Here is a 12,552-nt window from a genome sequence, read left to right as displayed (position 1 = left end):
TCTATGTGAGACAATATACCCCTTCCTACCTCTCTCTATACACTTTCTCAGTACATTCTTCTTTCTCACCCCTTAATTTTACTTTTTAGATAATAAGCCCATTATATTGAACTCACATCTGTGCCCTCTGTCTATGTAGACTCCTTCTAACTGTCCTATATGAAAGTTCCTAGGAGTTACAAGTATTTTCCCATGTCAGAAAGTAAACTATTCAACCTTGTTGATTCCCTTATTATTTCTCCCTCCTGTTTACTTTTTTATGTTTCTCGAGTTTTGTTTTTTTAAGTCAAATTTTCTGTTCATCTCTTTTTTTTTATCAGAAATACTTAAAAATCCTCTATTTCATTGAATATCCATTTTTTTCCTGCAGGATTATACTCAGTTTTGCTAGGTATGTGATTCTTGGTTGTAACCCTAGTTCTTTTGCCCTTCAATCCTTTATTGTAGAAACTGCTAAATTTTGTGTTATCTTAACTGTGGTTCCATGATATCTGAATTGTTTCTTTCTGGCTCCTTGCAATATTTCTTCCTTGACATAGGAGCTTTGGAACTTGGCTATAATATTCCTGGGAGTTTTCATTTCAGGTCTCTTTCAAAGGGTAATTGGTGGATTCTTTCCATTTTTATTTTACCTTCTGGTTCTAGAATATCATGGCAGTTTTCCTTGATAATTTCTTGAAAGGTGATGTCTAGGCTCTTTTTTTGATCATGGCTATCAGGCAGTCCAAGAATTCTTAAATTATCTCTCCTTGATCTATTTTCCAGGTCAGTTTTTTTTTCCAGTGAAATATTTCACATTTTTCCTATTTTTTTCCCTTTCTTTTGATTTTATTTTTGCTTGATGTCTCATGGAGTCATTAGTTTCCACTTGCCCAATTCTAATTTTTAAGGAATTGGGTTTTTTTTTTCAGTTATCCTTTGTGCCTCCTTTTCCATTTCACAAATTTTACTTTTAAAGTTCTTTTCTTCAGTAAATTTTTGTATGTTTTTTCCCATTTGACCAGTTCTGTTTCTTAAGGCATTCTTCTCTTCATTGCATTTTTGTGCTTCTTTTACTATTTGGCCTATTCTGGTTTTTTAAGGTGTTATTTTCTTTACTGTTTTGTGCCTTTTATGAAGCTGTTTCCCTTTTTTCATGATTTTCTTTCATCACTGTCATATCTTTACCCAATTTTTTCTCTATCTCTTTTATTTGATTTTTAAAATCCTTTTTGAGTTCTCCCAGGAATTGGGGGGGGGCGGGGCTTGAGACCAATTCACATTTTTATTTGAGGATTTTTGTATAGCCATTTTAACTTTGTTGCCTTCTGAGTTTGTGTTTTGATCTTCCCTGTCACTATAGTAACTTTTTATGCTCAGGTTCTTTTTTTGTTTGTTTGTTTGCTCATTGTTCCCGACTATTTCTTAACTTCTAACTCTAAGCTAAAGTGGGTTCTGCTTCTAGAGTGTGAGGGACCCTGTCTCAGCCTTCAGTTTTTTTCTGCAACTGTTTTCAGAACTAATTCTGAGGACGTGTAAGTTTTCAGTTCTTCCAAAGTGGTATGCTCTAAGGAGAGGTGAGTGTATTACTCCTCTGGCCTCTGCCCTGGTCTGTGAAAGACAATAATCATTCTTTTCAACCCTGACCAAGGCTCCCACTCCCTGGCAGCCACAAACTCTGGAGTACTAGTGCCCTTCCTTGTCCTAGAGCTGTGACTCAAAATGGTGTATGGGTAATGTGATAGATTCCTGCCCCCAGTGCCAGAAAAGGGACTCCTGTGATCTCCTTCTGACCAGTTGTCTGACCCACTTACCATCTGTGGGTTAAGAACTCTGGAAGCCACTACAGATTCAGTCATCTTGGAAGTCTACCATTGCTTTGCAAGGTCATAGCCTGCACTGGCAAAGCCTGTGATAGACTGTGCTCCACTCTCACTACCATGCAACAGACCTTTTGTGCCAACCTTCTAAGATCTCTTGGGATTAGAAAATTGTTTCACCCTGTCCTTTTGTGGGGTCTGCCTCTCCATAATTTATTTGGGGATTTTATTTAAACTCATGTGGAGGGGAATTTGGGAGTGCCTGCCTCTTCTCAGTCGTCTTGACTCTGCCTGCCCCCTGCCCCCCAAGGGAAGATATTTAAGGTAGGTTCTCACTGATTTCAATGCTGGTTTATGACTATCAGACTGACCTTATCTGTTGTGAGATTTATTTTTCACTCTGTGAGAATACAAGAGTAAACTACCAAGTAAAGCTCTCAGATGCTAGTGGTTTGGGCATGACTTCAATGGTCATGGGTTCCCAATTTATTTCCTTCTGTGCTTTGGGGCAGGGTCCTGGCTGCTAAAACTTATAGGGGAAAGGTAATTAGATACTCATTTGTCCTGTGCATGTCTGGTCTACTGTTGGAAGCTGTGTTCTTTACAGGCAAGACACAGTGAGTATTTACCTTTATTTTTATTGTTTTATGTTGTTTCTGTTTCCTTTTCCAACATGGTTAATGTAAAAATAGGTTTGCCATAACCTCACATGTAAAACTGAAATCAAAGTGCTTACTTTCTCAAGAAGGAAGGTTTAGGAAGGAGAGAGAGAATTTAGAACTCAGTTTTTTAAAATTGATTCTTTTACATGAAATATATTTAATGAAATAAGCAAAATCAACAAATTTAACACAATAAAAATTTATAAAACAATAATTCAATAAATTTAGCAAAATAAAATAAGTATATTTTTTTAAAAGAAAGCATCTGATTTGTTCTGTGAAGTCTGGATTCAGTCAAAGGGTCATACTTGAGAACCTACAGGGCCACATGTAGCCTTGAGGCCACAGGTACCTCACTCATGATTCTAGACAACAAGGAAATGTCCTAATAACCAATCCTCTTAGATTCAACTCCATCTCTGCGTTACTGGAAAATGTTGTCTAGGAGTAACTATCTTATGTAACTAACATAAGCAATGAATAGAATCAGTTTCTAAGAAATTTTTCATGACTTTTATCTTAACCATTTCAAGTTCTGATTCACTTTGTGAATAAATCCCTGATAAATGAGTGGAACTTAAATTTACTTTCATTAGAATGAATAGATGTCATGTGATATAATATATTTCATATTACAATGATGACCTTTGCAATTTTCTGTTCTTTGGTTGCAATAAAATAAGGTTTTAACTTGTATGGCTTGATTGTCAGAATACTAGTCTATGGCACAGAGATTGGTTCCATGATTTCATTGATACTGAGGACTCTCAGATGAAGAAACTCTGTCTCCAAATGCAAGTCAATTCCTTCTCTGTTACATACACACACACACACACACACACACACATACACATACACACACATTATATATACCTATCTAGACTTGAACTTAGTATCAATAAGTTACCAGGTCACTCTTTGCTTCTTTAGGTCTTATTGTCTTTTCACTCTTTTAGTAAATATGTTAAATGTGAGGGTATACATAAAACCTATATCAGATTACATGAGGGGAGGAGAATAACATTTGTTATTATTTAGAAATGTGAAATTTCTTACCTAAATTTTTGAGGGCAATTTGATTATGCAAAAAATAATAGGTGAAAATTATTTTGTAATCACAAAGGCACTAACTTGGGCTAAATGCTACAAAATTCTCTTTTGCACCATCTGTTGCTAATGGAACATAAATGCACACTAAAAATAAAGATCGGATAAAAATAAAAATTAGGAACAAACTTTCAATGATGAATCCTTTTAGATAAAATCTCCAAATGGAAAATGTCTAGCTAGTAAGGGAAGGAATGAAAAGGCAAATGGGAGCAGGAAGCCGTGTATCTTTGCCCAGTGCACAGTTAAGAAACAAAAATGTTGACCCTGAAAGTATTGCTGAGCTCTAGAATAACTTCCCTTACCAGAATACAACTTCTATTCTGAGTCTTTCAGTCTTTGATTTTTATTTACTGCATCTGAGTTATTTAGGCCACTATTGTTTTCAACATTTCCTGACATCACTAATGTGAATGCCACTTGAGGTCAGTCAGACAAGTCATAATGCTTTGAACTGTAAAAAAAAAAAATTAAAATAAAATAAACTGACAATGACTGAGCAAAAATCTGCTTTGATAGATTACTCCCTGATGCTGAGACATATCCTTTTCCATGAGCTGAAATGGAAACCAGTTCAACTGAAACAATTTAGTCAATAGATTGGATCTGGTATTACAGTGTCAACCTCCCTGTCTTCCTGACTAGGGTATACTGCATCTGCGTGACCTTAGTAGCAGCCACTTCACTCAGGGACATTGACAACATCATTCATTCCAATCATCTATTTAGGACAAGGCATGGCCAAGACAAATGGATCTCTTTGCCTCTTCTACTGCTTTTTCTCCCACTAACACATTGCTAACCAACCCCACAGTGGCCAGTTCCTGTTGTTATCCAGGCTCATATACCAGCCCCATTCTAGTTTTTGGCACCCTTAAATAACCCTTACTACCCTCCTGTGATTTTCCTCTGGTCCTGGTGGCACATAATGTCTCTCCAAACACACCTAGCACTGAAATGCACCAATTTCCTGTTATCCTGACTCAAGTGCATATTATTATAATTGCCTTATTCCATAGGAACTTCTACTTGAATGTTTCATCATGGCATGGAGAGGGTGTCACACAGGCGATACCAGAATGCCTACTTGATAAGGTATCTTTTATCAGAAAACCAGTCTAGCTAAGTTCAGTCTCCCATCAACAGAAAGTCAAAGATAACCAGTTGGTGGATGCTTTTTTGGCCATAGCAATTCATGAAAAGTGTGGAAAGTTGTGATCTACATGGGAAGATGGAATCCACATATGGGTAATAATAGCTGACAATTATGTAGTGCTTAATACAAGATGCCACAAAATCAGAGCGTAGGGGGTGGAGCCAAGATGGTGGAGTAAAATCAGGACCTCCACACAGCTCCAGCTCCTATCATCTCTAATACATGTAAAAAAAATGACTCTAAACAAATTTAAAGCTACAGAACCCATAAAGTGACAGAGAGAAACAAATCTGCTGAAAGCAGCCTGGAAGGACGACAGGAGGGGTCTATTACACTGATTTGGGAGCTGAGCACAGTGCCACAGGGCCATGTGTTTCTAGACCCGGGGGGGGGGGGGGCGACCAGTGGTGGCCAGAGCAGACTTCAGGAGAGTGAATCACCAGCAGCTGTGGCAGTTTCCAGACTTCTCAACACATAAACGCCAAAAAGAAAATAAAAGGTCAATGGGGAACTCAGTGGGAACCGGGTGGAGAAGAGCACAGTTCAGCCCCTGCCCCAAGGGTGAGAAGTGGCAGAGGTGTGGTGCCTGCTATTAATGCCATGTGGCTGCCTCTAGAGCTCCTGGTCTCTAGATCTTAGCTGGACCAAACGACCATTCAGAGGGTAATCGCTCTTTTTTTGACCTGCTTAGATCTGGACCACAGTCTTGGGTGGTGGTCCTGGGGTGTATGGCCAATGTGCCAGATCTTGTGGGGGCTGCAGAGAGGGCTCCTCCTAATAGCTCTGGCAGGTGTGAAAACCCTGGTGATTAGGGACATAGCTCTCTGCAACCAGGAAGCAGAGTTCTACTGTGGCAAAGAGCGCAAAAGTCAAGTAATTGGCTGGCAATATGAGCAAGCAGAAGAAGCACAAATAGACCACAGAACCCTTTTTTTGGGAACAAAAAGGATCAAAGCATGGAACAGGAGGAAGACAATGAAGACAGAACTCCTCCATTAAAAGTTTCCAGGAAAAATATGAATTGGTTACAGGCCATGGAGGAGCTCAAGAAGGATTTTGAAAATCAAGTAAGAGAAGTGGAGGAAAAATTGGGAAGAGAAATGATAATGATGCAAGAAAATCATGAAAATCAAGTGAACAGCCTGCTAAAGGAGACCCAAAAAGATACTGAAGAAAATGACACCTTAAAAAAATAGACTAACTCAAATGGCAAAAGAGGCCGCAAAAGCCAATGAGGAGAAGAATGCCTTCAAAAGCCAAATTTGCCAGAAGGAAAAGGGATTTCAAAAACTCACTGAAGAGAATAATTCCTTCAAAATTAGATTGGAGCAAATGGAAGCTAATGACTTTATGAGAAATCAAAATGCTATAAAACAGATCCAAACAAATGAAAAAATAGAAGGCAATATGAAATCACATTGGAAAAACCACTGACCTGGAAAATAGATCTAGGAGAGATTATTTAAAAATTTTTGGACTACCTGAAAGCCATGATAAAAAAAGAGCCTAGACAATATCTTTCAAGAAATTCTCAAGCAAAATTGACCTGATGTTTTAGAACCAGAGGGCGAAACAGAAATTGAAAGAATTCACTGATTGCCTCTTGAAAAAGGTCCCAAAAAGAAAACTCCTACGAATATTGCAGCCAAATTCTAGAGTTCCCAAGTCAAGGAGAAAATATTTCAAGCAGTCAGGAAGAAACAATTTGAGTATTGTAGAAACACAATCAGGATAACACAAGACTTAGCAGTTTCTATGTTAAGGGACTGAAGGGCTTGGAATATGATATTCTCGAGTTCAAAGGAGCTAAGACTAAAACCAAGAATCACCCACCCTGCAAAACTGAGTATAATGCTTCAGGGAAAAAATATGATCATTCAATGAAACAGAGAATTTTCAAGCATTCTTGATGAAAAAACCAGAGCTGAATGGAAAATTTGACTGTCAAATACAAGAAGCAAGAGAAGCATGAGAAGGTAAACGGGAAAAAAGAAATCATAAGGAACTTGTTAAAGTTGAACTATTTACATTTCTACATGGAAAAATGATAAATGGACAAGATAATTGTAACTAATAAGACTTTTCTCAGTATGAAGATAGTTGGGAATATATGTATATATATATATATATATATATACGTATATATATGTGTATATAGGAGGGTGTATGTGTGTATAAATACATATGTGTGTGCATATGTATGTCCATGAATACATAGACAGAGGGCATAGGACGAATTGAATATGAAGGGATGATATCCAAAAAAATAAAATTCAAAAGTAAGAGAGGACTATATTGGATGAAGGAGAAAGGAAGAGATAGATTAGGGTAAATTATCTCATATAAAAGAGGCAAAGGAAAACTGTTACAATGGAGGGGAAGAGCAGGAAGATGAAAGGGAATGGGTCAACCTTACTCTCATTGAATTTGACTTAAGGAGGGAATAACATATATACACAATAGGGTATCTTACCCTACTGGAAAATAGGGGAGAAGGGGATAAGAGGGGGTATCATAGAAGGGAAGGCAGATTGGGGGAGAAGGTAGTCAGAAGCAAACACTTTTGAAAAGGGCTAGGGTCAAGGTAGAAAATAGAATAAGTGGGGCCAGGATAGGATGGAGGGAATTATAGTCTTTCACAATATAACTGCTATGGAAATGTTTTGTGTAACTACATATGTGCAATCTATAGTGAAATGCTTATCTTCCCAGTGGGGGTGAGTAAGGAGGGAAGAAGGGAAAAAATCTGGAACTCAAAGTTTCAAAAACAAATGTTTAAAAAAAATTGCTTTTTACATGCAGCTGGGAAGTAAGATATACAGGCACTGGGGTATAGAAATCCATCTTTCTCTACTAGAAAGTTGGGGGGAGGATAAGAGAGGATATAAGAGAAAACATATTGGGGAAAGGGGTATTCAGTAGGCTTGCTATTTTGGGGTGGGGTAGGGGAAAGATGGGGAGAAAAATTTGTAACTCAAATTCTTGTGGAAATGAATATTGAAAACTAAAAATAAATAAATTGGAAAAAATAAAAATTAAAAAAAAATCAGAGTGTAGCTTAAAGCTTAAAAATCACCACCAGGGATTTCCAGATAGTCTATTTGTTCTATTTAAGGATATTCTCTGGATCTGACTGTAATTGACCCACTGGTGAAATAACTGCATAACTATCTCTTGGACTGCCCTGGTCACATTTTCCATTCATTATTAAACTTTAATAATGTAAAGCTGCTCTCTGACTTTTGGGACACCCTGTAGATGCTACCTCATTTGAGCTGCTGGACTGTTCTAGGAGAAGACATCATCTGTATTACTATCTCCATTTACAGAGAGCTGTAGGGTCAGAAGCAAGATTCAAACCAAGCTTCTTCCTGATTCCAAGCCCAGTTCTCTGTTTATCGTATCAAATACTTCTGAGCACTGGATGAAACCAGATCTCTTTTGGAATACTAAATTTGAAGTATTCCATATGAAGTTTTATTTATTTCATGTGAAGTTTTATGAGAAACTTCAAAAGATGAGCATATGCCAGACTTAGGTTTGCTACTTTTTGTGCAAGACTTAGAGCTTTCTATCCTAATTCAAACTGGCAGGCTGCTCAGGGCTTGCCTCCTAACTCTAGGCTTTGGTTGCAGAGCCAATCAGAAGGGGCACTCAGAGGGTCACTCGGGCTATGGAACAAAAGAGTTTGCCTGATCATGCCTTGCCACGTGGAGATGTCACACTGACTACAAGTCTGCCAGAGCATTGATTACAGGCATGGACAAATCAGACACCTCCCCATCTTGCTTTACTTATGTAGACCTTAGCAGATTTTGATTTTTTTTTCCTTTGCACAATGAAGTTTATAGATATTGACCTGCTGGCAGCAGGAGGAGCTTAGTCCCAGAAAGTATAGGAGTGATGATGTTTCATTTCAGTCTAATATATTGCTGATGAAATGGGAACATCAGACTTTAAAAATCTAACCAGAGTATCTACACTAGGATCTGCCTGGACAAAAGCACTGGGAGCTCACTTTAGAGAAAGGTCCTGATTTTTGAGATTCATTTGTTGTTCAGCACATGCTGTTCACAGGATTTAGGGTTAGAGAACTTATGTTTCTTCCTGTCATTAGGACTTAGTGACTTATCCTTCTGTGGCAGCAAGCACCCCAAGCCTCCCCAGAGTCGCTGCCACCACAGGTTCTTGGATCTGCTTTGATAAAGGAAAGCAACTCAAAATGGGTTAACAAGCTTACTTTAATCAGTCAGATATGTATCATTTACCTAGTTTAGGGGAAAAAGGTCAGCACCCCAAACTTCAGAATACACAGACAGAATTATCAAGTCAGAGAAACACATCAAGTAGACATATTTCCAAACTGTCCAACAATTACATCCATACCAAACAACATCTGGGTTTCAAAGCCGGGAGGGGGGGGGGGGGCGCTCTGGACAATGGCTTCCCAGAGTTTCATCAAATCACTGAACACTTCTCAAAGTGAGCCCCAAAACAAAGCCTCACATCAGGGCTTATATAGCCTTCTCCTGGCTCAGAGAATGTAACAACTTTTTGGACCCACTGGCCAATCAAAAAGTATCTACTGAAAAACAAGCCTCCCACCCCAGGCTCCTGGTGTGCTTTAGCCTAGGGGCAGGGAAGATCTTTAAAATTTACATTCCCATTACACCTTCCAAGTGGAATTAGCCTATAATAATAGATGTACTTTGCTACAGATCCCAGAAGGTAGCGACACTCTCCTCCTCAAATTACCTTGTGTTATTAACTCATTTGTATTAATGTTATATTCTATTAAACTTCTACCCCCAAGAAGAATGTAAGCTCTCTGAAGGCTGGGATTGTTTTGGTTTTGTTTCCCCAGTGCTTAGTGCACAGTCCCAGGCACATGGTAGGTGTTTAATAAATGTTTTCTTAAACTAATTAATTTAATGTTTGTATTATACAAAAACTTGGGATTTTTCCTTAAAAATTAGTGGATTTGCACAGAAAAAGTCTAGAGGAACTACATATGTATGTATGTATGTAAGTATGTATGTATGTATGTGAGTGAGCATAGTATATTGACTACAGAGTTGGTCTCAGAGCAAGATAATCCTAGGTTCAAATCCTGCCTTTGATACAGACTGATTGTGTGAACCTGGGCAAATCACTTAATATCTTAATGCCATAGGCAGCTCTCAAAGTAAGCTATAATGGTAAGGAAGCTGCCAGTGGGCCTTAGGAAATTCTTGGAGCTCCATACACTGATGAAATCACAGATATGGGCCAAATATGTATACATATAGGTATATATGTATACATGCATGTGCGTGTTTATTCTCTAATATAATATGTATAGAATCTCTAATGCATATGTATATATTTTAGAGACATTCTTTGGAGCCTCTCGTTCCTTATAGACTCTCTAAACATTAAGAAACAACCTCACATCTCTACACAAATGGGAAAGCCATCAACAAATTGCTTCTGACCCTTGGTAGACGAAGGAAAATCTTACAAACAAGAATGTTAAAAATCTGGCCGGGGCATGAAGTGCTTTATGTCTTCATGTCAAAAAGCCATTTAGAATGTCCTCTGTCTCTGCTCATGGCCTGCTAACATCACTGGACCACAATTTGGCCCAAGTATCAACTGGACCCATTGTTCTTTCTTAAAGCTGTGTGTTTGTGGAGCTCAAAGATGCCTCACCTCAGTAATGGTTCTTTCTTCCACTGATGGAGGCAATGATCACTCTCAGTATTCTAGGCTGCTGTGACCAAAAACAATTACCGTGTTTCCCCAATAATAAGACATTGTCTTATTATTTTTTTTGGACAGAAAAACACCAGAGGGCTTATTTTCAGGGGAGGGCTTATTTTAATGAACATTGACAGCAATTTTAATAAACAGGTAAATGTGAACAAAAAAATGTACCTTTATTCAATAAGCAAATCACTGGGGAAGAACAGGATGACGTGCTCACTGCTGCAGCTCTGATTGGATGCAGCTCGGAGCGCGGCGTGCGTTTCACGGGGGGAGGGGGGACAGTGCATACAGAGGGTACCGTAATGTAGCGTGTAGTGCAGGGGATCACCTTCACTACAGTAGCAATCTCAATAGGGCTTATTTTCGGGGGAGGGCTTATTTTAGAGGAATCTTACACAGTAAGGGGAGGGCTTATTTTCGGGATAGGTCTTATTATCGGGGAAACACGGTATCATCCTTTGGCCAAAGGGGTAATGAGTTTCTCCAAACTTCCCTAGGTTACTCTTCCCACAATAACCACAGTTCTGCAATAGGCCTTGACTGGAACATTTTCCAGGCTGGTAGAATCTACCAGAACTTCAGCTCTACTGGCACAGCCTTCAAGAAATCAATGTCACTTAAATGCACTGAGTAAGCAGCAAAGGAAGACTTTGGTGTAAGTTTAAACAGAAACTTCCCTCCCACAAAGTGTTAGAAAGGCTAACTGAATTCTCTCATAAGGATTATCTCTGGAGAATAATTATATACTAGAGCAATGATTCTTCCCTTGGAGTGCATGAGATGGTGTGCTTATAAATATTTAACAATTGGGTCTCAAAAAAAAATATATACATTTTAAATTTAATCTGTATTATCATCATTTTCTTAAGTCTAGACTATTAACAAAATAATAAGTCAAGCCCTGCCTTGTAGCAGTAATTGATAAGTGAAGTATAAATACTCATATAAATAAAAATTGGTTTCCAGCACATCACTGGATCCATTGATGGATTTCAAGGGGTCCGTGAAATTGGAGAGGGGAAACTACATCTTTATTTTCACTAGCTTCAAACTGAAATTCACCATTTTCATCAATCATGAATTTGGGCGATAGGTGTTAGTCTGGAAAGGGGTCCATAGATGTAACCAGAGTGTCCAAGGGGGGCCATAAGTCACAAAAGATTAAGAACTCTTGGACTAGAATCAAATCATTTTTAAAAATCAGATTTAAAGGAGAAATGTTTGATGTTGCTTTGGGGTCCATTAAAATTTCTGACTTAAATCATACATGTTTAGAGTTGGAGGGTTTATTAGATGTCTTCCAGTCCTACCCTCTCATTTTACAGATGAGGAAACTAAGACTTATAAAAATGAAGTAATTTGCCTAATGTCATATATAAATAGAAGAATTGTGATTCACATCCAACTTCTCTGTGTCCAAATCCAGCATTCTTTCTACTGCCTTATACTATGGCACAGATAATAACAGGTGTGCATCTTGACCCAAAGGAAAGAATATATCCACATGGTTTTTCCTAATAACCCAAGTCTTATGTACATCTGCAGAGAGAAATCAGGTGGGGGAAAAATCATCCTTATACTTTCCAAAATTGGTTATGTGATCTTGTGAAAATTATGTAATTTCTCATGGAAGAAAATATAATGATTATCTTTTAAATTTGCCTTTTCCCTCCCACCCTCAGCCCCTTGACTTGCCCATGTAATTTCTGCTTATTGACAGTCATCGAGGATAAGAAGAACAAAGTTGGTACCTGATCCCAGGCTGCGTTATTATCATTTGGGTCTCCATCCAGCCCAGCAGAAGCTGAAAGATTGAGATAGGCCCAGTCCTGAATGGTCAAGTTTCTCCATCTCCTTTTCTGCAGGAATGTTTGTTCTCTTTTGTTGCAAGGACTTTTGGTCCAAAGAACATTGAGAAGCTGGTCTATTTCTAAAAATGTCACAGAAAAACTGATGTCAGAGAAAAAGCATGCTGTTTTTTAAATTTTTAATGGAAAATTAATTTAGTTAATTTTTAATTAATTAAAAACATTAATTTAAAATTTTAATTAATAATTAAAAGCATGCTGTTTTTAATCTA

General features: G+C 38.0%; 1 protein-coding gene across 2 annotated transcripts in view; it reads right to left on the bottom strand.

Annotated features, from left to right (window-relative positions):
- The window catches only part of SLC39A12 (solute carrier family 39 member 12), a 112,234-nt gene that overhangs the window by 63,663 nt on the left and 36,019 nt on the right, over window positions 1-12,552 (bottom strand). For both annotated transcript variants that reach the window (XM_069086094.1, XM_069086093.1), the window contains exon 5: window positions 12,224-12,402. In XM_069086094.1, the coding sequence (XP_068942195.1) occupies window positions 12,224-12,402 (179 nt within the window). The remainder of the gene's footprint in view (window positions 1-12,223; window positions 12,403-12,552) is intronic.

The sequence above is a fragment of the Petaurus breviceps genome, unplaced genomic scaffold (assembly GCF_028583685.1).
Source record: "Petaurus breviceps papuanus isolate PSGF00001 unplaced genomic scaffold, PetGlider_PUasm1.0 178, whole genome shotgun sequence".
NCBI classification, from domain to species: Eukaryota; Metazoa; Chordata; class Mammalia; order Diprotodontia; family Petauridae; genus Petaurus; species Petaurus breviceps.
This window is presented reverse-complemented; position numbering and strand designations above follow the sequence as displayed.